The 23700-nt window shown below is 46.4% G+C and overlaps 1 protein-coding gene across 1 annotated transcript; it reads right to left on the bottom strand.

Annotated features, from left to right (window-relative positions):
- Positions 1 to 579: 579 nt before the first annotated feature.
- Positions 580 to 16480, bottom strand: IL31RA (interleukin 31 receptor A). The gene is made up of 15 exons (XM_075266395.1): positions 16426 to 16480; positions 15561 to 15833; positions 15240 to 15354; positions 15006 to 15163; positions 13640 to 13791; positions 11581 to 11749; positions 10466 to 10542; positions 5834 to 6050; positions 5529 to 5714; positions 4948 to 5049; positions 4443 to 4589; positions 4204 to 4344; positions 2888 to 2981; positions 2327 to 2405; positions 580 to 984 (listed from the first exon to the last, which is right to left on the bottom strand). Exons 1-15 carry the CDS (start codon positions 16478 to 16480, stop codon positions 580 to 582), a joined length of 2370 nt encoding a protein of 789 aa, XP_075122496.1.
- Between the last annotated feature and the right edge of the window lie 7220 nt (positions 16481 to 23700).

Raw genomic sequence — 23700 nt, 5'->3', positions numbered from 1 at the left:
ATACAGACAATACAGGAAGGGAGTGCGTGTCTCCAATATGGCCGCCCTATACAGACAGTACAGGAAGGAAGTGCGTGTCTCCAATATGGCCGCCCCTATACAGACAGTACAGGAAGGGAGTGCGTGTCTCCAATATGGCCGCCCCTATACAGACAGTACAGGAAGGGAGTGCGTGTCTCCAATATGGCCGCCCTATACAGACAGTACAGGAAGGAAGTGTGTGTCTCCAAAATGGCCGCCTCTATACAGACAATACAGGAAGGAAGTGCGTGTCTCCAATATGGCCGCACTATACAGACAATACAGGAAGGAAGTTTCTCCAATATGGCCGCCCCTATACAGACAATACAGGAAGGAAGTGTGTGTCTACAATATGGCCGCCCTATACAGACAATACAGGAAGGAAGTTTCTCCAATATGGCCGCCCCTATAGATCTGGTAGTTTACTGCAGTCTTCACTGTAACTTATAAATACATGGATACTTAGACAATGAGGTGAAATATTCCTTTAAGACAATGCAGTTCTTCAGTCTTCTAGGGGCGGGGCATGTGGCTCCTCCCATATGACGCCTTATAGTATTACATTAACACTTCTCTGGTCCTCACAGAATTTTTCAGGTATGGGTTAACCGTTGCAGTGCCGTCCTCATGGAGCAGGTCAGGGCTCGGTGGCGCCCCCCCAGCTGCTGTAAATCGTCCTTCATGTAACGATGACTGGGAGTAACTACTTCTCACCACTAGGGGGCATGAGTCAGAGTTGAGTAGCAGTGTAGAAGCTACAGGCTCGGGGCAGGTCTCCGTCGCAGCATAATGCAACACTATGGAGGACTCATCCATGGATACCACGGTGTCGGAGCTCCCCCACAGGTCAGGGAGTAGAAGCGCTCTGTCTATCTTATCGTTTACATACACTGAATGTAGAATATGGAGGTCTCCGGAGTGAAGCGCCCCCTCTGTCCACTCCGGATTCAGTAACTGAACCACCTGGAGGGGAAGGAGAGAGAAATAAAGACTCGGCCATTTAACACAAACTTCAGCTCTGTCATGGCGTCACAGACTAAGCCCCTGGTGTAGAAAAGGGTTAATGTTTGGCAGGAGCTTTTCCTGCAGCCGCCACTAGGGGGCGCTCACTGTAGACTGTATGTACAGTTTCCATTGAGTTCAATATTATAGTAGCTTTAGAAATGTAATGAGCGCCCCCTAGTGATGGAATCAGAGAAGTGCAGACTATAATGAGCGCCCCCTTGTGATGGAATCAGAGAAGTGCAGACTATAAGGAGCGCCCCTTAGTGAGGGAATCAGAGAGGTGCAGATTATAATGAGCGCCCCCTATAGTGAGGGAATCAGAGAGGTGCAGATTATAATGAGCGCCCCCTAGTGAGGGAATGATAGGTGCAGACTATAATGAGCGCCACCTTGTGAGGGAATCAGAGAGGTGCAGACTATAATGAGCGCCCCCTATAGTGAGGGAATCAGAGAGGTGCAGACGATAATGAGTGCCCCCTATAGTGAGGGAATCAGAGAGGTGCAGACTATAATGAGCGCCACCTTGTGAGGGAATCAGAGAGGTGCAGACTATAATGAGCGCCCCCTATAGTGAGGGAATCAGAGAGGTGCAGACTATAATGAGCGCCACCTTGTGAGGGAATCAGAGAGGTGCAGACTATAATGAGCGCCCCCTAGTGAGGGAATCAGAGAGGTGCAGACTATAATGAGCGCCCCCTATAGTGAGGGAATCAGAGAGGTGCAGATTATAATGAGCGCCCCCTAGTGAGGGAATCAGAGAGGTGCAGATTATAATGAGTGCCCCCTAGTGAGGGAATGAGAGGTGCAGACTATAATGAGCCCCCCTAGTGAGGGAATGAGAGGTGCAGACTATAATGAGCGCCACCTTGTGAGGGAATCAGAGAGGTGCAGACTATAATGAGCACCCCCTAGTGAGGGAATCAGAGAGGTGCAGACTATAATGAGCACCCCCTAGTGAGGGAATGAGAGAGGTGCAGATTATAATGAGCGCCCCCTAGTGAGGGAATGAGAGAGGTGCAGACTATAATGAGCGCCCCCTAGTGAGGGAATCAGAGAGGTGCAGACTATAATGAGCGCCACCTAGTGAGGGAATCAGAGAGGTGCAGACTATAATGAGCGCCCCCTAGTGAGGGAATCAGAGAGGTGCAGACTATAATGAGCGCCCCCTAGTGAGGGAATCAGAGAGGTGCAGACTATAATGAGCACCCTCTAGTGAGGGAGTGAGAGAAGTGCAGACTATAGTGAGCGCCACCTAGTGAGGAATCAGAGAGGTGCAGACTATAATGACCCCCACACCTACCTGCAGCCAGTCTGACGGCCATCCGGAGATGCTGCTGTCGGACGGATCAGGGACTTGCGGCCATAACAGATTTTTGATCCTGAAAAATAAATAAAATAAAGTTGAGATGTCGCCGGAGCTTTAGTGTCACCTGATAACACACTCACATTTTCCATGATGAAGGATTAACATGCAGGTTGTGTGTTCTAATCTCTCCCGACCTTACAATCTGCTGAGAATCTGAGCTCCATATAACATTGTATATCCAGTGGGAGCCGTATACATCATATATACAGGTCAGGGCCTTCCTTATATACTGATGTTCGGGGAATACTGTTTATTGCTGTGCAAATCTCAGAGTTGGCGAGGGAGTCACATAAGCAGGTAAAGGTGCTGCCCTGTGTCCAAAGTGACAGCCAGCGTCCCGGTATTATACAGTAGCCCCCTATGACACTGTCAGATTATACACCGAGGACTTGTTCACTTCCTATTCTAAAACTAAATATTATACATTATAAATATATATATATATATACACACTTATATAATATCTACATACAGTACACAGTGTAAGTCACTTACTTCTCTCTCTTGCGTTTATAGGTAATCCCCAGCACTAGCAGCAGCAGTAAACACGTCACCAGCACTCCAGACACCGCTCCAATGTACTCACTGCCTGCAGAGGAGACACACACAGTATATACAGCTATAATGTATAGATATATACACAAAGCGCAGGCTGACACACAATGCCCCGACTAGCAGAATAACCTGATATATCCCATACACTGACCATTGGAGGAGGAGGAAAAAAAAGGCAGAATTGAAGTTTATTTTGCCATTTCACCTCTCAAAAAAAAAAAAAAAAAATGCAAAAACAAAACGGTAATTCTCCCTTGAGGCCCCCACAATACTATAATGCTCCACAGTGAAGCCATACAATATAACGCTCCCTAGTGAATCAATACAGAGTATAATGCTCCAAAGTGAACACACACTACTGAACTCCCTAGTGACCCCAACTCAGTGTAATTCTCCTAATGCTGCCTCCACACAGTATATAGCTCTCCAGGAGCCCCGCACACTATAATACCCCCTGGTAACCCCACACACAATACGTAATGCTCCAAACACACAATACAATACTCTCCAATGTCCCCCACACAATATAAAGCTCTCCAGTTTCTCCTCCCATACACACAATATAATGCATGACTTTTTAAGAACAGAAAGAGGGACAAAATGTGAAGCGTGGCAAATTTAGCTCCGCCTACTTTTATGTTGACTCCGCCCATTCTCATTTATTTTTCATGTGGCCCCACACAGTATAATCCTCCTACAGTCACCCATAAATTATATGTCGTCCCCCCCCTCCATCTCTCCCCCAATTTTATGTCCCCCATCTCTGTCCCCAGATTCATGTCCCCCTTCCATCTCTGTCCCCAGATTCATGCCCCCCTTCCATCTCTGTCCCCAGATTCATGCCCCCCTTCCTTCTCTGCCCCGTTTCATGTCCCCCATCTCTTCCCCCAGTTTCATGTCCCCCATCTCTGCCCCCAATTTCATGTCCCCTCATCTCTGCACAATTTCATGCCGCGTCCCCCCCCCTCATCTGTCCCCAGTCACGTGTCATGTCATCACCTCGCGCCTACAATCCACTAGCTGGAGCTGAGCTGTAACAGCTTCTGATTTACTCGCGTAAGTATTCAACTCATCTGCGTCCTCAGTTGAAGCCGGGACATACCTCCCGCTAACAGGACAGGACACTGAATCCGTGAATGTCCTGCAGAATCCGGGACGGTTGGGAGGTATGATACTGCTCTCCAGTTTCTCCCACACACACTATAATGCTCTCCAGTGTCCCCCACACACGCACAGTATAATGCTTCCTGACTTACTCGCTCCCACTGTGTGGAACTGTATGTGGTTTCCGCTTGTGTTCCCGGCGCTGGTGCTCGCTACTACATAGGCGCTGTACAGGGTGTTTGGCATCAGTGAGCACAGAGAATATTCATAGACGTCACTATTCACTGTAACGACTAAAGGAGAGAGAAACGGAAATAACTTTAGTTCCGGATGTCGTCGTCCCATCAGCACAAGGCACCTAAACGTAACATTTACAATTCCATGTACTTACCAGTTTCATGTCCATTACGAGGCTTGTAGACGATACTGAACGCAGTGATGAAGCCGTTTGTCTGGTCCGGTCTGAGCGGGTCCCATCTTATTGTCACTTCAGTCCTTTCCTGTTTCTCTACTTTGGCATTAGGACCCTGAAGGGGAGCTGTGCCCAATACAGAACATATCACTATATGGAAAATGGGGTGACCGGGAATATACAAAGTGTAAACCCAACCACCAACATGTTACCATACTATCATATAGCAGTAGTATAATAGTTATATACAGCCATAGAGTGCTCAAGTATTAATACTCCCATAAATAACACAAGTAATACCGCCACTTAGTACCCACATAATACTGCAGGTCAATTCCAATATAAATCCACCATGCACCGTTACATAATACTGGAACGTTCAAGTTTGTCCCTGGGGTTTCCATCCCACTAGTAAATGGGGGACTAAGTTATACACTCGGCCTGTTGATACGCCATCCTCTATAGGGTGCAAGGTCGACCATACCTCCTTCCTTCACATAGAAATATCTGGTATACGGAGCTTCTGTTCGATCCTCTCGTAGGGGGTAAACCGAAATCTTGTAACGTTTATAAGGCTCCAGGATTCCTACAGGAGAGAACACAATGAGAAAAGTTTTAGGGTGCGGAAAAATGATGGCAGAAAACAGCGGTGGCCTCGTCTTTATGTAAGCTGTGGGCGCCCCCTAGTGGAGGGCTGAAGGTAGCCGCTACACAAGTGTCAGTCTATGATGCAGGGCACCCTCTTATTTATCTTATCCTGATCCTGAGTTCTAAACTCTGCAGGCCTTGGAGCCATCGACTTACATTTTCATATAGCAGAATCATGAGTGCAGCTCTGGAGTACAGTACATGATAGAGGATGGGAAGGATTTAAAAAACGCACTCAACTTTTTATGTCCATTTTTCCTATTATGTTCAGTAACATCAGGATTGGGGGTGTATATAAAAACCCTAGGAAACTGGGAAAGATGTAACCAGTGAGTATATAGGGGGTATGTATTGGGCAGGAGACCTCAGCTGGACCTGCTCAGTATTCTCTCCTGTATACTACAATGCCCCTCCTACCTTTCTTGATGGTCCATTTTGAGGAATTCTCCACGTACTGAAAGGATAGGTTACATAGGCCGACTCCAGAATCGATGCACCAGTCCAGCACAAATCTATGGAAGTGTGAATCGGTAACCGTCCAGGTCACAGTGGTGTCTTCAGAGGGTGCCGTAGATATCTGGACACTGGAGATGACTTGCCGATCTGGACGGTAATATTTGCAGTTATTGTTAGTATAGAGCAGGGGTCTTGGTGGTTGGTTGGATGAGAAGAAGCGTCCACTATATGGAAGGTCAAAGGGAACGGCTCCTTGTGATACTTACGCTTCTCTCCGACGGCCGGGATCCTCAATGTGGCCTTCGGGGACCATCCGGCAGAGTTGAAATGCGTCACGGATATGATATGAGCCGCCTGTGTAATATTTAATATCATTTCATTGCCTCTTGTGGTATTATTCCTGGTGTCAGACAATCTGTCCTCAGGATACCACTGAATATTGTAGCCCAGTGTGACTCCAGGGGATCGGACACTGGAACTTTCCTATAGGAGAAAAAAAATTACATTTATACAAGTCAGGAATAGAACATTTTGGTGAAAGTTTTGGGATCCACCAAGTGTTTTCCACTCCCATTCTGTTGTGACATATCTATAATTTCCTCTGGTTCTCTATGTATTTCTGACATCAGTGTGTGACCTATGTGATGGGAGATATACAGTGCAGCGGTGTAACTAGGAATGGCCAGGCCACGTGCCAAACTTATTTTTTTTTCCTATTAGTATGTCTTTATAGAATGGGAGGAAATCCACACAAACACAGGGAGAACATACATACTCCTGGCAGATGTTGTTCCTGGCAGGATTCGAACCCAGGACTCCAGCGCTGCAAGGCTGCAGTGCTAACCACTGAGCCACGGTGTTGCCCCCGTGAACTTTTGACATGGCTCCCCCCAACCAACGCTAAAGACCCCAACCGACCCTCCCCTCCATCAACAGTCCTGCATGCACTGTTATGCCCCATAGTGACCCCTGCACACAGTATTATGTCCCCATAGTGACCCCTGCACACAGTATTATCCCCCATAGTGGCCCCTGCACACAGTATTATGTCCCATAGTGGCCCCTGCACACAGTATTATCCCCCATAGTGGCCCCTACACACAGTATTATCCCCCATAGTGGCCCCTGCACACAGTATTATCCCCCATAGTGGCCCCTGCACACAGTATTATGTCCCATAGTGGCCCCTGCACACAGTATTATCCCCCATAGTGGCCCCTGCACACAGTATTATGTCCCATAGTGGCCCCTGCACACAGTATTATCCCCCATAGTGGCCCCTACACACAGTATTATCCCCCATAGTGGCCCCTACACACAGTATTATGTCCCATAGTGGCCCCTGCACACAGTATTATCCCCCATAGTGGCCCCAGCACACAGTATTATGTCCCATAGTGGCCCCTGCACACAGTATTATGTCCCATAGTGACCCCTGCACACAGTATTATGTCCCATAGTGTCCCCTGCACACAGTATTATCCCCCATAGTGGCCCCAGCACACAGTATTATGTCCCATAGTGGCCCCTGCACACAGTATTATGTCCCATAGTGGCCCCTGCACACAGTATTATGTCCCATAGTGGCCCCTGCACACAGTATTATCCCCATAGTGGCCCCTGCACACAGTATTATCCCCCATAGTGGCCCTGCACACAGTATTATCCCCCATAGTGGCCCCTGCACACAGTATTATCCCCCATAGTGGCCCCTGCACACAGTATTATCCCCCATAGTGGCCCCTGCACACAGTATTATGTTCCATAGTGACCCCTGCACACAGTATTATGTCCCCATAGTGACCCCTGCACACAGTATTATCCCCCATAGTGGCCCCTGCACACAGTATTATCCCCCATAGTGGCCCTGCACACAGTATTATGTCCCCATAGTGACCCCTGCACACAGTATTATCCCCCATAGTGGCCCCTGCACACAGTATTATCCCCCATAGTGGCCCCTGCACACAGTATTATGTCCCATAGTGGCCCCTGCACACAGTATTATGTCCCATAGTGACCCCTGCACACAGTATTATGTCCCATAGTGACCCCTGCACATAGTATTATGTCCCATAGTGGTCCCTGCACACAGTATTATCCCCCATAGTGGCCCCTGCACACAGTATTATACCCTGTAGTGGCCCCTGCACACAGTATTATCCCCCATAGTGGCCCCTGCACACAGTATTATCCCCCATAGTGGCCCCTACACACAGTATTATCCCCCATAGTGACCCCTGCACACAGTATTATCCCCCATAGTGACCCCTGCACACAGTATTATCCCCCATAGTGGTCCCTGCACACAGTATTATCCCCCATAGTGGCCCCTGCACACAGTATTATGCCCCATAGTGGCCCCTGCACACAGCATTATGTCCCATAGTGGCTCCTGCACACAGTATTATGCCCCATAGTGGCCCCTGCACACAGTATTATGCCCCATAGTGGCCCCTGCACACAGTATTATGCCCCATAGTGGCCCCTGCACACAGTATTATACCCCATAGTGTCCCCTGCACACAGTATTATCCCCCATAGTGGCCCCTGCACACAGTATTATCCCCCATAGTGGCCCCTGCACACAGTATTATGCCCCATAGTGGCCCCTGCACACAGTATTATACCCCATAGTGGCCCCTGCACACAATATTATACCCCATAGTGGCTCCTGCACACAGCATTATGTCCCATAGTGACCCCTGCACACAGTATTATCCCCCATAGTGTCCCCTGCACACAGTATTATGCCCCATAGTGGTCCCTGCACACAGTATTATACGCCATAGTGGCCCCTGCACACAGTATTATGTCCCATAGTGGTCCCTGCACACAGTATTATGTCCCATAGTGGCCCCTGCATACAGTATTATACTCTGTAGTGGCCCCTGCACACAGTATTATTCCCCATAGTGACCCCTGCACACAGTATTATCCCCCATAGTGGTCCCTGCACACAGTATTATCCCCCATAGTGACCCCTGCACACAGTATTATGTCCCATAGTGGCCCCTGCACACAGTATTATCCCCCATAGTGGTCCCTGCACACAGTATTATCCCCCATAGTGGCCCCTGCACACAGTATTATGTCCCATAGTGGCCCCTGCACACAGTATTATGTCCCCATAGTGGTCCCTGCACACAGTATTATACCCCATAGTGGCCCCTGCACACAGTATTATGTCCCATAGTGGTCCCTGCACACAGTATTATGTCCCATAGTGGCTCCTGCACACAGCATTATGTCCCATAGTGGCCCCTGCACACAGTATTATCCCCCATAGTGGCCCCTGCACACAGTATTATGTCCCATAGTGGCCCCTGCACACAGCATTATGTCCCATAGTGGCTCCTGCACACAGTATTATGCCCCATAGTGGCCCCTGCACACAGCATTATGTCCCATAGTGGCTCCTGCACACAGTATTATGCCCCATAGTGGCCCCTGCACACAGTATTATCCCCCATAGTGGCCCCTGCACACAGTATTATGCCCCATAGTGGCCCCTGCACACGGTATTATGCCCCATAGTGGCCCCTGCACACGGTATTATGCCCCATAGTGGCCCCTGCACACGGTATTATGCCACATAGTGGCCCCTGCACACAGTATTATGACCCATAGTGGCCCCTGCACACAGTATTATCCCTATAGTGGCCCCTACACACAGTATTATGCCCCATTGTGGACATCCATGAATTATTATACTCGGGGGTCTTTTCAGACCCCTGAGTATAATAATCAGAGACCCGGGGGGATACAAACATAAACACTGTCACTTACCTATCCCTGGCTCCGGTGCAGTCCCTGCTGATGTCGGCCATCTTCAATGACGTCCGGGATGTCACTTCACCCAGGCCTGCGTCTCGATGTATAAGGACGCAGGCCCTGGCCATGTGACATCAGGGATATCACACAAGTAGGTCTGAAGCCTGCCCGGAGCAAAGAGAGGTAAGTAATATAGGCCCGTTACCGGCTGTCGCCGGGCTTCCTAATGTCCCGGGCCCTGTGGCAGCCACTACCACTGCTACCCCGATAGTTACGCCCCTAATACAGCATATGCTCCAAGTATACTACTGTGGTAGAATTTAGTTATCCCCTCAGAATTTGTTTAGTTTCTGGTCGGGCCGACACAGGTCCCTGATTCGTTTTGGGTCGAACAAGTTCAGTACAAATCACACCTTAAACTGGCTTAAAACATAATGTAGAACGCGCTGAGGACTACTAGATATCTGTCGCTCTTCTGGGCCAATCACAGGAAAGCGCTTCTGTTACTGAATTCAATAGCAGCAATGACTCTTCTGTAATAGAACAACCATCGCTGATTATCACCATCTATTTGCAGCAGCCATTTTGGTTTGTCTAAGACGAGTCCAAATTGTTTGGTTTTGTTGAAAACCAAATAATTTGGAGTATTCAGGTTGAATCCGGTTTGTGATAAACCAATTTGAACCATCTCTAGTTATGATCCCCAAACTAGGGATCCCACCTTCTAATGTGAGAGCTTCCAATATTTAAGTAACCTTCTAAAGATATTCCATCAGGGAAGACAAACCCAGGACTCTATGGCATGTATGAAGTCCTCTCAAGTCCAGCAGTTTGTTTATTTAGCTCTGGGGTTTGCCCATACATATTAATGAGAATGGTGCCTTTAGGGTGTCACTTCCAATCAGAACCATCAATAATATATGATGCATAAATACATTTACAGAACTTTATGTCACCAGAACTTTTAAAACTAGACACAAAGAACTATCATGATCTATTGCACAAAGGACATCATTCTTAGACCTTGCAGAGATGCACATCTGGAACAGACCAGCAGATACCAAAGTGACCTCCATAACTCCATATGCAAAAAATGAATTATTATTTCAATACTGATCACTCACCTTCCATCTCAGATACACCTGTCTTGTATGCCCTGTGCAGCTGATCGATCTCCAGAGTTCTACACTGTGCAGCGGAGCTGAGAACATAGAGAAGAGATTATGTGCACTGACCTACCGTTACAGACAAGGAAACAGTCACCCTAACTGTAGTGCTGGAGGATGCTGGTGGAAATGGTTAGACAAGGCATGGGGCTATACATGTATAGTAAGTGATTCTTGTGCTGTATCTATGTACTAGGCTTGGATCACATGCTGCATGCATGTACTAGGCTTGAGAGAGGATGTGTGGACCTACTTGAAGGGTACTGAGATAGGTGGCTGCTGATCAGGGACCAGATGGACTCTATTATGAGGCACCAGAGGGTACAGGCAGAGGAATAGTTGGCTACAGGCTGAAGGTCAGTTGCAAGTGGCAGATAAACAAGATTATAGACAAACCATTGGGTCAGGACAGACTTGATCCTTTTGCTAGACATGGTTCTGGTACTGTATCTATGTAGTAACTTTGGTTCTTGTACTGTATCTTTATCCTTACCTAGTTCTCTTTGGTCATGGGCCCCTTACCTAGTTCTCTTTGGTCATGGGCCCCTTATCTAGTTCTTTTGGGTCATGGGCCCCTTACCTAGTTCTCTTTTATCATGGGCCCCTTACCTAGTTCTCTTTGGTCATGGGCCCCTTACCTAGTTCTCTTTTATCATGGGCCCCTTACCTAGTTCTCTTTTATCATGGGCCCCTTACCTAGTTCTCTTTTATCATGGGCCCCTTACCCAGTTCTCTTTGGTCATGGGCCCCTTACCTAGTTCTCTTTGGTCATGGGCCCCTTACCTAGTTCTCTTTGGTCATGGGCCCCTTATCTAGTTCTTTTGGGTCATGGGCCCCTTACCTAGTTCTCTTTTATCATGGGCCCCTTACCTAGTTCTCTTTTATCATGGGCCCCTTACCTAGTTCTCTTTTATCATGGGCCCCTTACCTAGTTCTCTTTGGTCATGGGCCCCTTACCTAGTTCTCTTTGGTCATGGGCCCCTTAACCAGTTCTCTTTGGCCATGGGCCCCTTACCCAGTTCTCTTTGGTCATGGGCCCCTTACCTAGTTCTCTTTGGTCATGGGCCCCTTACCCTGTTCTGCTGTCCTTCCTGTGTGTTCTCCACTCCAGTCGCTCCACCACACCTGACCACTGCTCCCAATGCACCTTAGAGAAACCACATACTCTGCATAGACATGGAGCCCGCTGAGGTTGTAGCTCATCTCCTTCTCTTTCTCCATGTACAGGTCAGAGGTGTAGTCCTGAGATATGAAAACGGAGATGTCACCTTGACATTTGCCTAACACATAATATTTAAACAAGTAATATATCCCACATACAGTCCTATGAAAAAGTTTGGGCACCCCTATTAATCTTAATCATTTTTAGTTCTAAATATTTTGGTATTTGCAGCAGCCATTTCAGTTTGATATATCTAATAACTGATGGACACAGTAATATTTCAGGATTGAAATGAGGTTTATTGTACTAACAGAAAATGTGCAATATGCATTAAACCAAAATTTGACCGGTGCAAAAGTATGGGCACCTCAACAGAAAAGTGACATTAATATTTAGTAGATCCTCCTTTTGCAAAGATAACAGCCTCTAGTCGCTTCCTGTAGCTTTTAATCAGTTCCTGGATCCTGGATAAAGGTATTTTGGACAAACAATTCAAGTTCAGTTAAGTTAGATGGTCGCCGAGCATGGACAGCCCGCTTCAAATCATCCCACAGATGTTCAATGATATTCAGGTCTGGGGACTGGGATGGCCATTCCAGAACATTGTAATTGTTCCTCTGCATGAATGCCTGAGGATTTGGAGCGGTGTTTTGGATCATTGTCTTGCTGAAATATCCATCCCCGGCGTAACTTCAACTTCGTCACTGATTCTTGAACATTATTCTCAAGAATCTGCTGATACTGAGTGGAATCCATGCGACTCTCAACTTTAACAAGATTCCCGATGCCGGCATTGGCCACACAGCCCCAAAGCATGATGGAACCTCCACCAAATTTTACAGTGGGTAGCAAGTGTTTTTCTTGGAATGCTGTTTCTTTTTGGACGCCATGCATAACGCCTTTTTTTATAACCAAACAACTCAATTTTTGTTTCCAAAATGAAGCTGCCTTGTCCAAATGTGCTTTTTCATACCTCAGTCAACTCTATTTGTGGCGTACGTGCAGAAACGGCTTCTTTCTCATCACTCTCCCATACAGCTTCTATTTGTGCAAAGTGCGCTGTATAGTTGACCGATGCACAGTGACACCATCTGCAGCAAGATGATGCTGCAGCTCTTTGGAGGTGGTCTGTGGATTGTCCTTGACTGTTCTCACCATTCTTCTTCTCTGCCTTTCTGATATTTTTCTTGGCCTGCCACTTCTGGGCTTAACAAGAACTGTCCCTGTGGTCTTCCATTTCCTTACTATGTTCCTCACAGTGGAAACTGACAGGTTAAATCTCTGAGACAACGTTTTGTATCCTTCCCCTGAACAACTATGTTGAACAATCTTTGTTTTCAGATCATTTGAGAGCGGGCTGTCCATGTTCGGCGACCATCAAACTTAACTGAACTTGAATTGTTTTGTAGAAAGAAATGGTCCAAAATACCTTTATCCAGGATCCAGGAACTGATTAAAAGCTACAGGAAGCGACTAGAGGCTGTTATCTCTGCAAAAGGAGGATCTACTAAATATTAATGTCACTTTTCTGTTGAGGTGCCCATATTTTTGCACCGGTCAAATTTTGGTTTAATGCATATTGCGCATTTTCTGTTAGTACAATAAACCTCATTTCAATCCTGAAATATTACTGTGTCCATCAGTTATTAGATATATCAAACTGAAATGGCTGCTGCAAACACCAAAATATTTAGAACTAAAAATGATTAAGATTAATAGGGGTGCCCAAACTTTTTCATAGGACTGTATAAGACCCCTACCCCATATCTCTGTGTACCCCATGGTGTCTGCTTGAACACTACTCTCAATACACAGCTACTCTTTAGAATGTTTTACGTCTTGGTGACATTTCATTCTGGCTACAAAGGCCCAAAACATTCCTTGGTCGTGAAAGGGTTAAACAGAATTTGAGTTAATTCAGAAGATAAATCATCTCCTTGGTGAAGAATATCCATCGCTGTAATACCGACCCACTGATCCTCCTGTAGTTCTCTGTAACGTAGGCTACATTTCACTCCTAGTTCTTCAGGTGCCAGGGTCGGTCTTCTCCAGGATATTGACAACGTTGGCTCTTCACCTGGAGATGTCTCCAACGAAAGAATCTCAGGAGGATCCATTTTCACTAGAGAAATTAGAAATCAATGAGAAATAAGAGAAACTTACTAAGAATACTGTATTGTTACCCTCCTGATCCTGCTCTGCCGACACACCCGGTCAGTCCCGCTGATGACACCAGTCTCTCACCCTTACATTATTCTGGTGAGACAGGGGATTCCCTTCGTCCCAGCTAGGGAGAGAAGGTATGTTGGGCTCTAGAGAGATGCTAATAATATATTATGGCTGCAGCACATTTTACATTTGTCTCTGAGCCTGTGGGCCTGTACAATATGGAGTAGTCTGCCCCCTCCTATCCATCACTGATAATGTTCTGCCATTCTGCCAGGAGTAACTGTACAAATACACACAAATAGCTGAGAAAAGCCCAAATGACCATAATATAGGAGCTAAAACACAAGAAAAAAAACATCTATAACCACAGTCAGTAAATCTGTGATCTGTAATCACAAAAGCAGCCAGAAGTAAATACAAGTACATAGAAGACTTGTCTTAGATTGTAAGTGGTAAGATTGGCAGAATCCTCAGTCTTTTGCACACAGCAACGTTTTCCACACACGTCTGTGCAGGCTCGGAGCAGAACCAACCCTCCCTTCTCCATTCAATGTGTGAAGGGAGAAAAGGACCGCCTCTACACTCACTCTGTCTTGCCTATCTAGCATCTATGGACAGACTTCCTTGGTAACAAAAGAGCAAATTGACTAAACGGGAGACATCTAGTGAAGGAAGTTTAGAGGTCAGCGGCCGCATCTTCAGCCGAAAGTGCCGACTGCGCATGTCCGTCAGACATTTTCCTGTGGCTTCTAACACGAGCGCCCATTTGGCCACAGGAAAATGGCCGACGGACATGCGCAGTTGGCGCTTTCGGCTGAAGAGGAGTCCGATGACCCAGTGAAAAGACAGAGGCATCGATGGAGAGCTTTCGGACAGCACAGGGGACAGGTGCTGTCTAAAAACTCATTTAAATATTGAAAAATAAGAAATTTCTCAGGAACGGCGGCGCGGATTATAAAAAAAAAAAGTTAAGAGAATAACCTCTCTTAAGGCTATTCTGACGTGTAGTTAGTTAAAAAAGGGATTCTATTGATAGAATCCCTTTAATAAGAAGCAGCGCAGGCTTCTGGGAGGTGAAGACGACATCACCGCCCCTGATAACATAGATTACATATAATATATGTCACTTCTAGACCTAAATTCTGGCGCACTAATAATAAATATTACCTATCTTTGTTGTATTCACTCTGAATTGACGCGTTGCATTGCCCAGTCCGTTCTTTAGCTCCAGTTGTACATTAAATTCACGTCTGAACAGTTCGCGGTTAAAGAGGAAAGAGCAGGAATTTGCGGCCCCTGAACACTTCTCTTTGGTATCCCCGGGCCTGTCCACAAGGAATGAGGTTAGAGGTAGAGGAGTAACCGTACAGGATGTAGCTCAGATTACTAACAAAAACTTACACAGTCAGTTGCAGGTCTGTGGGGATTTTGGGGTCTCGTCCGGGATTCCAGCTACAGGTGACATTTTGTTTGTGGAAATAAATACAGGAAATATTTTTGGGAGCTTCTGGTGGATCTGAGAGAGATAACAAGAAGTTGTGAGTAACACATCATAGAGGACAGTAAGGTTTTGCTCACACAGTGCATAATAGGATCGTAAAGGATTGGAGCAAGCCTACATCCACCGAGGATTAGTGCTTAGTTCTCCAAGATGTTGGCGGGAACAACCTCCCTGCAAGTACCGAGAAGAACTGATGATTGATCAAGTCACTAAATACTCACATCCGCTCTGTACGTTGACTTCATCCAGTAGCTGCAGGCTGGATATATGAACCGAGCATGTCACCTTCATGGTGTCGGCGGAAAGGTTGGGTATGGTGACCTTACTGACCATGTCATTGACAATACCAGGGATCCAGTGCTCTGTGCTCACATTCCAAGTCACATCTTCTATTAGACCCGTAACGTTCAGTGTACAGTAAAAAGTGACGTCACATCCTTTCCGGACAAATTTCTGCGTTGGTGATATTTTGCCTTGTACTGCGATGTTGGCATCTGTAAGGTAAATCCAGAAGTAGTGACCGAAAAGCTGCAGATCTATAGCCAGGTCCTAGGCAACAAGTACCAGTCATGGGTGGTGGGCTGAGATTACGGGAGACCATCAATGGTAATGTATCCTCAGGAGAGGCCGTAAGTGTGTGGTCAAACCACCAGAAACCCGACCAAAGAGAGGACAGAGGGGGCCTGTGTTTTCCCAGGGACGACGGCTTGTCTGCACATCACCCCAGCCCATAGGATGGTAATTGAAGAGAGGGGCAGGGGGAGCGCTCTGCTCATGAATATATCAGACTCACAAGCTATGTACCTACTTTGAGCACTCCTAATCACATAATAGTGCCAGCCTATAGCTGTAATATGTCATCTTATATGTGTAATATAAGTGAGTGGCGGTAAAACAATCCATGTGATGCTTTCTATAACTTCCCCTTTGAGTCATCCTACACTGTATACAGCCCACCTCATGTATGATCACGCTAGGCTGCTTTAGTCTAATATTTTGTTTAAAGGGGTCCCCCAATTACATTTATCAGATCACATCACACACCAGGATATACAGTGACCGCTATCAGATAATCTTATAACATACCTGTTATTTGTGCTGCAGCTACTAGTAATAGCCATGGCAAACAGCAGAACATCATCCCGCTAGACGCTGAAGAGAAATGGGAAACCAGTGTTACACAAGGACATTACTACCGCTAAATCTGCTGCGGGGATTTTCTTTCTTTCACAGTTCTTGAAACTTTGTCACATATACATGTGATAGTAAAGATTATAAGTAGCACTGTGTGTACGGAGAGTTACTGACTGATTTCGGTATTAAGATCTGCTGTCTGACAAATCGGCTTGTGGAGCTGCACGTTCAGAGCTCAGTGGGCGTTCCCTGCTTGTGCAGCTGCTGATTCAGAGCTCAATGGGCGTTCCCTGCTTGTGCAGCTGCTGATTCAGAGCTGAGTGGGCGGTCCTGGCTTGTGCAAGTTTAGAGCTCAGAGGGCGTTCCCTATTTGTAGGTCTGCAGGTTCAGAGCTCAATGGGTTGCCCTTGCTTGTGGTGCTGCAGGTTTAAGTTCAGTGGGTGTTCCCTGCTTGTGGAGCTGCAAGTTCAGAGCTCAGTCCGCATTCCCTTCTTGTGGAGCTGCAGATTCAGAACTGAGTGGACCTTACTATTGAAACTGCTAGCTCATACTCAATAAGCTTGTGTCCCAACAAGCACCCAATGGCAAATGTCATGAGAGAAGGATCACGCTGTATAATGTTAAAATGCCCATTCCTGTGTTCTTAGGAAAGATAAGTCATTGGTTCAGAAGCCTTGCACCTCCTCTCTCCCTATTTAGAATACAGGCAAACTCCTTTAAAGGGGCTCTATCAGCAAAATCATGCTGCTAGAGCCCCACATATGCGTGAATAGCCTTTAAAAAGGCTATTCAGGCACCGTAAAAGTTACATTACACTACCCCCCAGTTTTAAAATAAAACCCTAAAAAAGAATGTGCTCTACTTACGGATTGTGCACGCTGGGCGGGGATTCAGGGACCGCCGTCTTCTTCATCCACGCCTCTTCTTCCTCCGATGTCCTCGGGTCCCGTCCTCCTCCGACGCTCGCGAGCGGACACTGATATAAAAAAAATGGCCTGGGTGCCTGCGCAGTAGCAGTAGTAGAAGCCGCATGCTACTGCGCAAGCGCCCAGGCCATTTTTTTTTTTTATATCAGTGTCCGCTCGCAAGCGCCGGAGGAGGACGGGACCCGAGGACATCGGAGGAAGAAGAGGCGTGGATGAAGAAGACGGCGCACCCTGAATGCCTGCCCACCGTGCACGATGGATAAGTAGATCACATTCTTTTTTAGGGTTTTATTTTAAAACGGAAGGGGGGGGGAGGTAGTTTAATATAACATTTACGGTGCCTGAATAGCCTTAAAGGCTATGCACGCATATGTGGGGCTCTATCAGCATGATTTCGCTGATAGAGCCCCTTTAAGTCAAGCAAAAATATATAGTATACAAAGGTAGCCAGGAGGGACAGATCAGCACACATCTAAAGTGCATGGCCAGCCAAATTTAGCTTCGAACTGTAGCGGGGGCAAATCTGGCACATACTGGACTTATATAAGACAGAGGGGATAGATAGATAGATAGATAGATAGATAGATAGATAGATAGATAGATAGATAGATAGATAGATAGATAGATAGATAGATAGATAGATAGATACGATAGATAGATAGATAGATAGATAGATAGATAGATAGATAGATAGATAGATAGATAGATAGATAGATAGATAGATAGATTACAAGTAAAATAACTTAAGCCAAGGAAAAGGAAGCTTAGGCCAAGTTCACATTAGCACATGCTACCTTTGCACCCCGCACAGCCCACCCTTGCCTACAGGCGTCTGGTTTTTCTGTTTGTCTTACAGGTTGTGAAACAGAAGACTTTCAAAAGAAAGTGTTGAGTAAGAAAATGGTTCCAGGAACATGAGTCTACATGCGGCTGAAGAGAGGGATGCCATCACCATCTTCCCTTACATACTGTATAAACTGTATATACTCAATCTCCATTGACCACCTGTATACTCATCACATTATATGAGATAAGCAGCGCAGTACAGGCACGGCTTATCTCTTGTCCTGTGTCAAGCACTGATCAGCATGCAACACGTCCTCTTTAAAAATCCTGCAGTTATCACTTTTACCACTAGGTCAGTTAATATGCTGAGATTTCCCGTTTTCTGTAGACTTCTTTGCAGCAGTCACCTCACTTACAGCACACTGATGATGTCACAGCTATTATGAATATGTAGGTAAGGCACCAGTCACAATAGGTCGCAGAGCATCCCTAGAAAACTCCTATATAAGTCAAAAGGGTCTTGCATCATTGATCATTGTGTCTTTGGCCCATGGTAGTTCCATAGGAAGTCACACAATGATTTAGACTTAGTGGTAAGAGTTGGAATTGCAAGATTTATAGGTATTTATTTTTTTAGATATACGGTATTAATTTGGAAAATTAAAAACAACATCATCAAAAATTGTTTAAACCTTTCCCGACATTGCAATACATTGTGTTAGTGATCAGACAACCTGGTGGTCAAGATTCTTGGGGGATGTAATAAAAATACAGTATATAAAAAAAAATACAAAAAAAAAGTTAAAATACCACATATACTCGAGTATAAGCCGACCTGAATATAAGCCGAGGCCCCTAATTTTACCACAACAAACTGGGAAAACTTATTGACTTGAGTATAAGCCGAGGGGGGGAAATGCAGCAGCTACTGGAAAATTTCAAAAATTAAAATGGTCGGAGTTTTTGGGTGCAGTAGACGCTGGGAATGGGGAAGGGGAGGGGGTGTTTTGGTTGTCCATCTGCCCCTTCCCTGAGCTTGAGGACTGGGTTTTTTTTTCCCCCACTTGAAATTCAGCCTGGCTGAATATAGGGTATCTGCAGTCCTTTTTTTAATTTTTTTTTTTTGCATTTATTAGACCCCCTAGGGGTCTTGAACCCCACGGGGTCTGATCACTAATGCAATGCATTGCAATTGTCATTTCTTTTGCAGGCTGCATAGAGCAGCCTGCAAAAGAGAAGCACTGCCAGCTGGAGACCCTTTACAGAAGCGCTGAGGGGAATCTCCGGTAAGAGCGCTGAGGGGCGGACCTGAAGGAGAACCTCAGCAGGCCAGACCTGAAGGGGAACTGCAGCCGGCTGCCGGCAGTGGCGCTTCTGCCGGTGGCCAGCTGCAGTTCCTATATTCAGGATCGCCCTTGAGAGAGCAGTCGCGCCCGCTCCCTCCAGCAGCAAGGCGGCGCCTGCCGGTTCACTCGGACCGGGACATCATCGGAGAGGATCTCTGCTGTAACACTTACAGCGGAGATGCCAAAGCTGGTGCCTGCAATCTCTGATTGCAGGGAGCTCCAGAATTAGCGCTGCAAAAGTTACAGCGAAGGTGCCAGTTGGTATGGCGACCGCTCTGGAGCAGAGCGGCACCATTATAGTTACAGACACGGCATCCGGACCCGGCATCCAGATACCGGGGCGGGTGCCGGGCCGCAGCATCGCCACGCTCCTGCTAAGAAACTGCAGAAGTACTTACGGTACTTCTGCTAGCAGGTCCGGAACGCAGATACATGCCGGGTGTGGGCATGAGGTTACGTGGCCATGTCACCTGGCGTGTGATGGAGTGGGGGGGGGCGGGGTCTGCGTTCTGGGCCTGCTAGCATAAGTACCGTAAGTACTTCTGCAGTTTGAAATGAGCAGCATTGCTGCGCTCCTGTTATAAGCGTGGCGATGCTGCGGCCCAACGCCCGTGCCGGTGTCTGTATGCCGGGTCCGTAACTATAAATATTGCTGAATTACCGTAATGATCCCAGTATAAGCCGAGGCGGACTTTTTCATCACAAAAAGTGTGCTGAAAAACTCAGCTTATACTCGAGTATATACGATAAGTTCAAAACACCTGATCTGCAAACTTACAAAAATATTTTTCCCGTATGGTGAACACCATTTTGGAAAATAAAAACTTTTTTCACCTCCCATAAAAATTTATAGGAAAAAGTGATCAAAACAATAGACATTCCCCAAATTAATATAAATAAACAGTACACCTGGACCTGCAAAAAAAGATGCCTTATGGACTCCCGGGGGGTACATGGAGATACAAATATACAGCTGTCAGAATATGGCCACTCAAAGAATTTTTTTTCTTGCTAAATTTTGGATTTTAAGGGGATAACAGAAAAAATTATATCGATTTGGTATCCTCAATATCGTACAGACCTGTAGAATACAGGTGATGGGTCATTTTGGCCGCACAATGAATGCCGTAAAAGCAAAGCCTGTAAGAAAACGTATATGCGTATATGCAGTTTTTCTCCAATTCCACCCCATTTTTTTTCTCCTATCAGTATGTCTTTGTAGAATGGGAGGAAAATCCATGCAAACACGAGGAGAACATACAAACTCCTTGCAGATGTTGTTCCTGGCGGGATTCGAACCCAGGACTCCAGCGCTGCAAGGCTGCAGTGCTAACTAGAGATGAGCGAGTACTGTTCGGATCAGCCGATCCGAACAGCACGCACGCATTGAAATGAATGGATGCACCTGGTACTTCCGCTTTGATGCCGGCCGCTTAACTCCCAGCGTGCCGGCTACGACCATTCATTTCAATGCGTGCATGCTGTTTGGATCGGCTGATCCAAACAGTACTCGCTCATCTCTAGTGCTAACCACTGAGCCACCGTGTTGCCCCACTAGAAAAAATTCCTGCATTTGGAAAGGGTTAAAAATATGTTTAGCATAAAATGGGATTTAAAGGATAGGTTATTTCATGGCAAAACCTTTCCTTTAAAGCCAGACAACCCCTTTAAGTATAATCCAGAGACGATAAGAGAAAAAGTATTAGTAGAGATAACAATCATGATCCCATTGTACTTGTCTTACCGAGAGACACTTGTCCTGGTGGCTAATAGCGGGGTCCAAAGCTGCGGGGCTTCACCTCTACCACATCTATACACCCCAGTAGTCTATATGGACAGGGGATCCCCAATATTGGTAACAGGCAAGCATTGCACTTCTAAGGCTCTGCCCGGCTTTACATCATGTTCGTATGTCAGCCCTAATAACTTACTGGATGCCAGCAACATGTGTCAGAGCCTTCAGGCAGAGGGAAAACTCCATGTGATGCAAATGTCACCCCAGCTTGCAAAAAAATGGTTAATTCCTATTAGATAGTATACAATAGCAGTCTAGAAGTGGCGGCTCTCACCCTTGTCCATCACGTCTGCAATGAGAATCTGCTCATTTTTGACAATGCAGGGACGGCGGCATTGGGTTTCCTAGAGGTAGACCACGCTGGAGGGACGGTAATTACTGTAAAGCAAGAAGAAAAATTAATCGGAAGCCGTAGACGATGCAATGTATTACAAAACATCCAGGAAGCAGCAGAGGATTGCCGCAAGCGCCTGCATCCTGCAATGAGATACCACACTGGGAGAAAAAAAAAGCACAAGTGAAATATAATGGATAACGTGCGTCAGTGATGAGCACAAACACCCAGTGCCAGCTTTACAGACAGCGACTACTACCACCATCATTGTACTTGGCTCTGTGCTACTACTGTTGTCAGAAAGCAATGCTAGCCGTGGGGGGCTAGTGGTGAATATCCCCTGCCAGGCACTGACATTGGGCAACCAAGTATTGCCTTAGCCAACTCAAAAATTTCACATGTTAATGCTCGTCATAGAATCGGATTTATGAATAAGTGGTAAGCCCTAGTGGCCATGTCATGTAACTACAGCCTGGTCCTATACACATCTATGTGACAAGGCTGGAATGACATCACACGGTCACTATAGACAGTGTGTGATATAAACAGGCGCCATAGACATAGTGCAGGGCGGCACCGTCCTGAGAAACGAGCTGAGAAACCCCCTGTAATAAAGCACAAGTGCCGCCTTAAATAATTGCCCCCCATTCTACATGAATTGACTCTAATAGGTCCCATCCGTACAGACCTGCAGGACTTTTCGTTTGATGCCTAAATATTTATGTCGCTGTAATTTCGAAAAAGAGACTTATTCTTCATCTCTAGTGTCTTCCATCCCTCTCCGTTTCTTTCTTTCTCCTTGATCGAGGTCTATTCACGGTGATGTGAATGCAAAGATGATGCGAAGGGCTCTTGGAATGCAGGGATGAAGAACAAATGCAAGAAAAAAAATGAAAATTTGTCTAGTCCGGAAGGGGTTAAAGGTTAAATGGTATCCAGGTTCTAACATCGATGGACTATCTTTAGGACAGGCGATCAATATTACAAGAACCCCTACAGATCACCAAAACCAAGACAGTGCTCCCTCCCATACACCCCCTCCCTGTCTCTCTAGCTATCCCGCCCACTACTAGCTCTTCCCACCTACTCAGACTATCCCCGACCCATTATATACTTATCTCTCTTCTAAGGTTTCTTCCTCCTCCTTTTCGGTCTGCTTGTCCCTTGATTATCCACTTCTACTGCGCATGCGTGGGAGCTGCACCGCAGCAGAGCTGGATTATCGGCAGCAGAGCAGCGCTGGGATAAGCAGACAGAAAAGGAGGAGTCGTCATCCCACAGGAAGAAACCTGGAAGAGAGGTATGATGGAGTGGGAAGTAGTAATGACATTGCAGAAACGGGGAAATGGATCGTCACCAGATAACCAGCAAATGTCCCTGGGATATGGACAACTGCACATTTTTGATTTTTTTTTTTTTTGTAGAAAGTAGGAGGGGGCGGGGGGTTAGATTAGTGTAGAGATTTCCCATTATCCCGAACAACCCCATTAAGAGCCTCTAAAAAACAGTTGTTCTAGTCTACAATAATCAGACATTGGTGCACTACGTTCCTCTAGAGTGCAAATATTTTCCTACCCATTTCACCTGTCAATGACAGCAGGGGCGTAACTAACAAATAGCAGCTGCCACCGGGCCTGGGACATTAGGGGCCCGGCGACAGCCACTACTGCTGCGTTTTTTGTTTTTTTTTAATAGGCTGTTACCAGCCGGAGTTACTGCAGCCGGTAGTGGGCCCTATATACTTACCGATCCTGGCAGGGGTATAATGATCGGAGGCCCAGGAGGGTAAGAGAACAAAAAAAAAAACTGTTACTCACCTCTCCGGGCTCCATCTCCATTTTTTGGTGTCCACAATGGGGCATAATAGTGAGAACAGGGGCCACTATGGGGCATTATACTGTGTGCAGGGGCCACTATAGGGGATAATACTGTGTGTAGGGGGCCACTATGGGGACATAATACTGTGTGCAGGGGACACTATAGGGGATAATACTGTGTGCAGGGGCCACTATGGGGACATAATACTGTGTGCAGGGGCCA

The sequence above is a fragment of the Leptodactylus fuscus genome, chromosome 1 (assembly GCF_031893055.1).
Source record: "Leptodactylus fuscus isolate aLepFus1 chromosome 1, aLepFus1.hap2, whole genome shotgun sequence".
Classification (NCBI taxonomy): domain Eukaryota; kingdom Metazoa; phylum Chordata; class Amphibia; order Anura; family Leptodactylidae; genus Leptodactylus; species Leptodactylus fuscus.
Note: the sequence above shows the minus strand (reverse complement) of the source record. Positions and strands in the feature narration are given on the sequence as shown.

Excerpts from the sequence above, each read along its gene's own strand:
- IL31RA (XM_075266395.1), bottom strand. The coding sequence starts at position 16,480 with ATGATGTTCTGCTGTTTGCCATGGCTATTACTAGTAGCTGCAGCACAA. Across the intron at positions 5,715-5,833 it reads CCCGGCCGTCGGAGAGAAGC|ATCGGCAAGTCATCTCCAGT; the intron begins GTAAGTATCACA and ends ATTACCGTCCAG. Across the intron at positions 4,590-4,947 it reads TTTCTATGTGAAGGAAGGAG|CTCCCCTTCAGGGTCCTAAT; the intron begins GTATGGTCGACC and ends TATTGGGCACAG.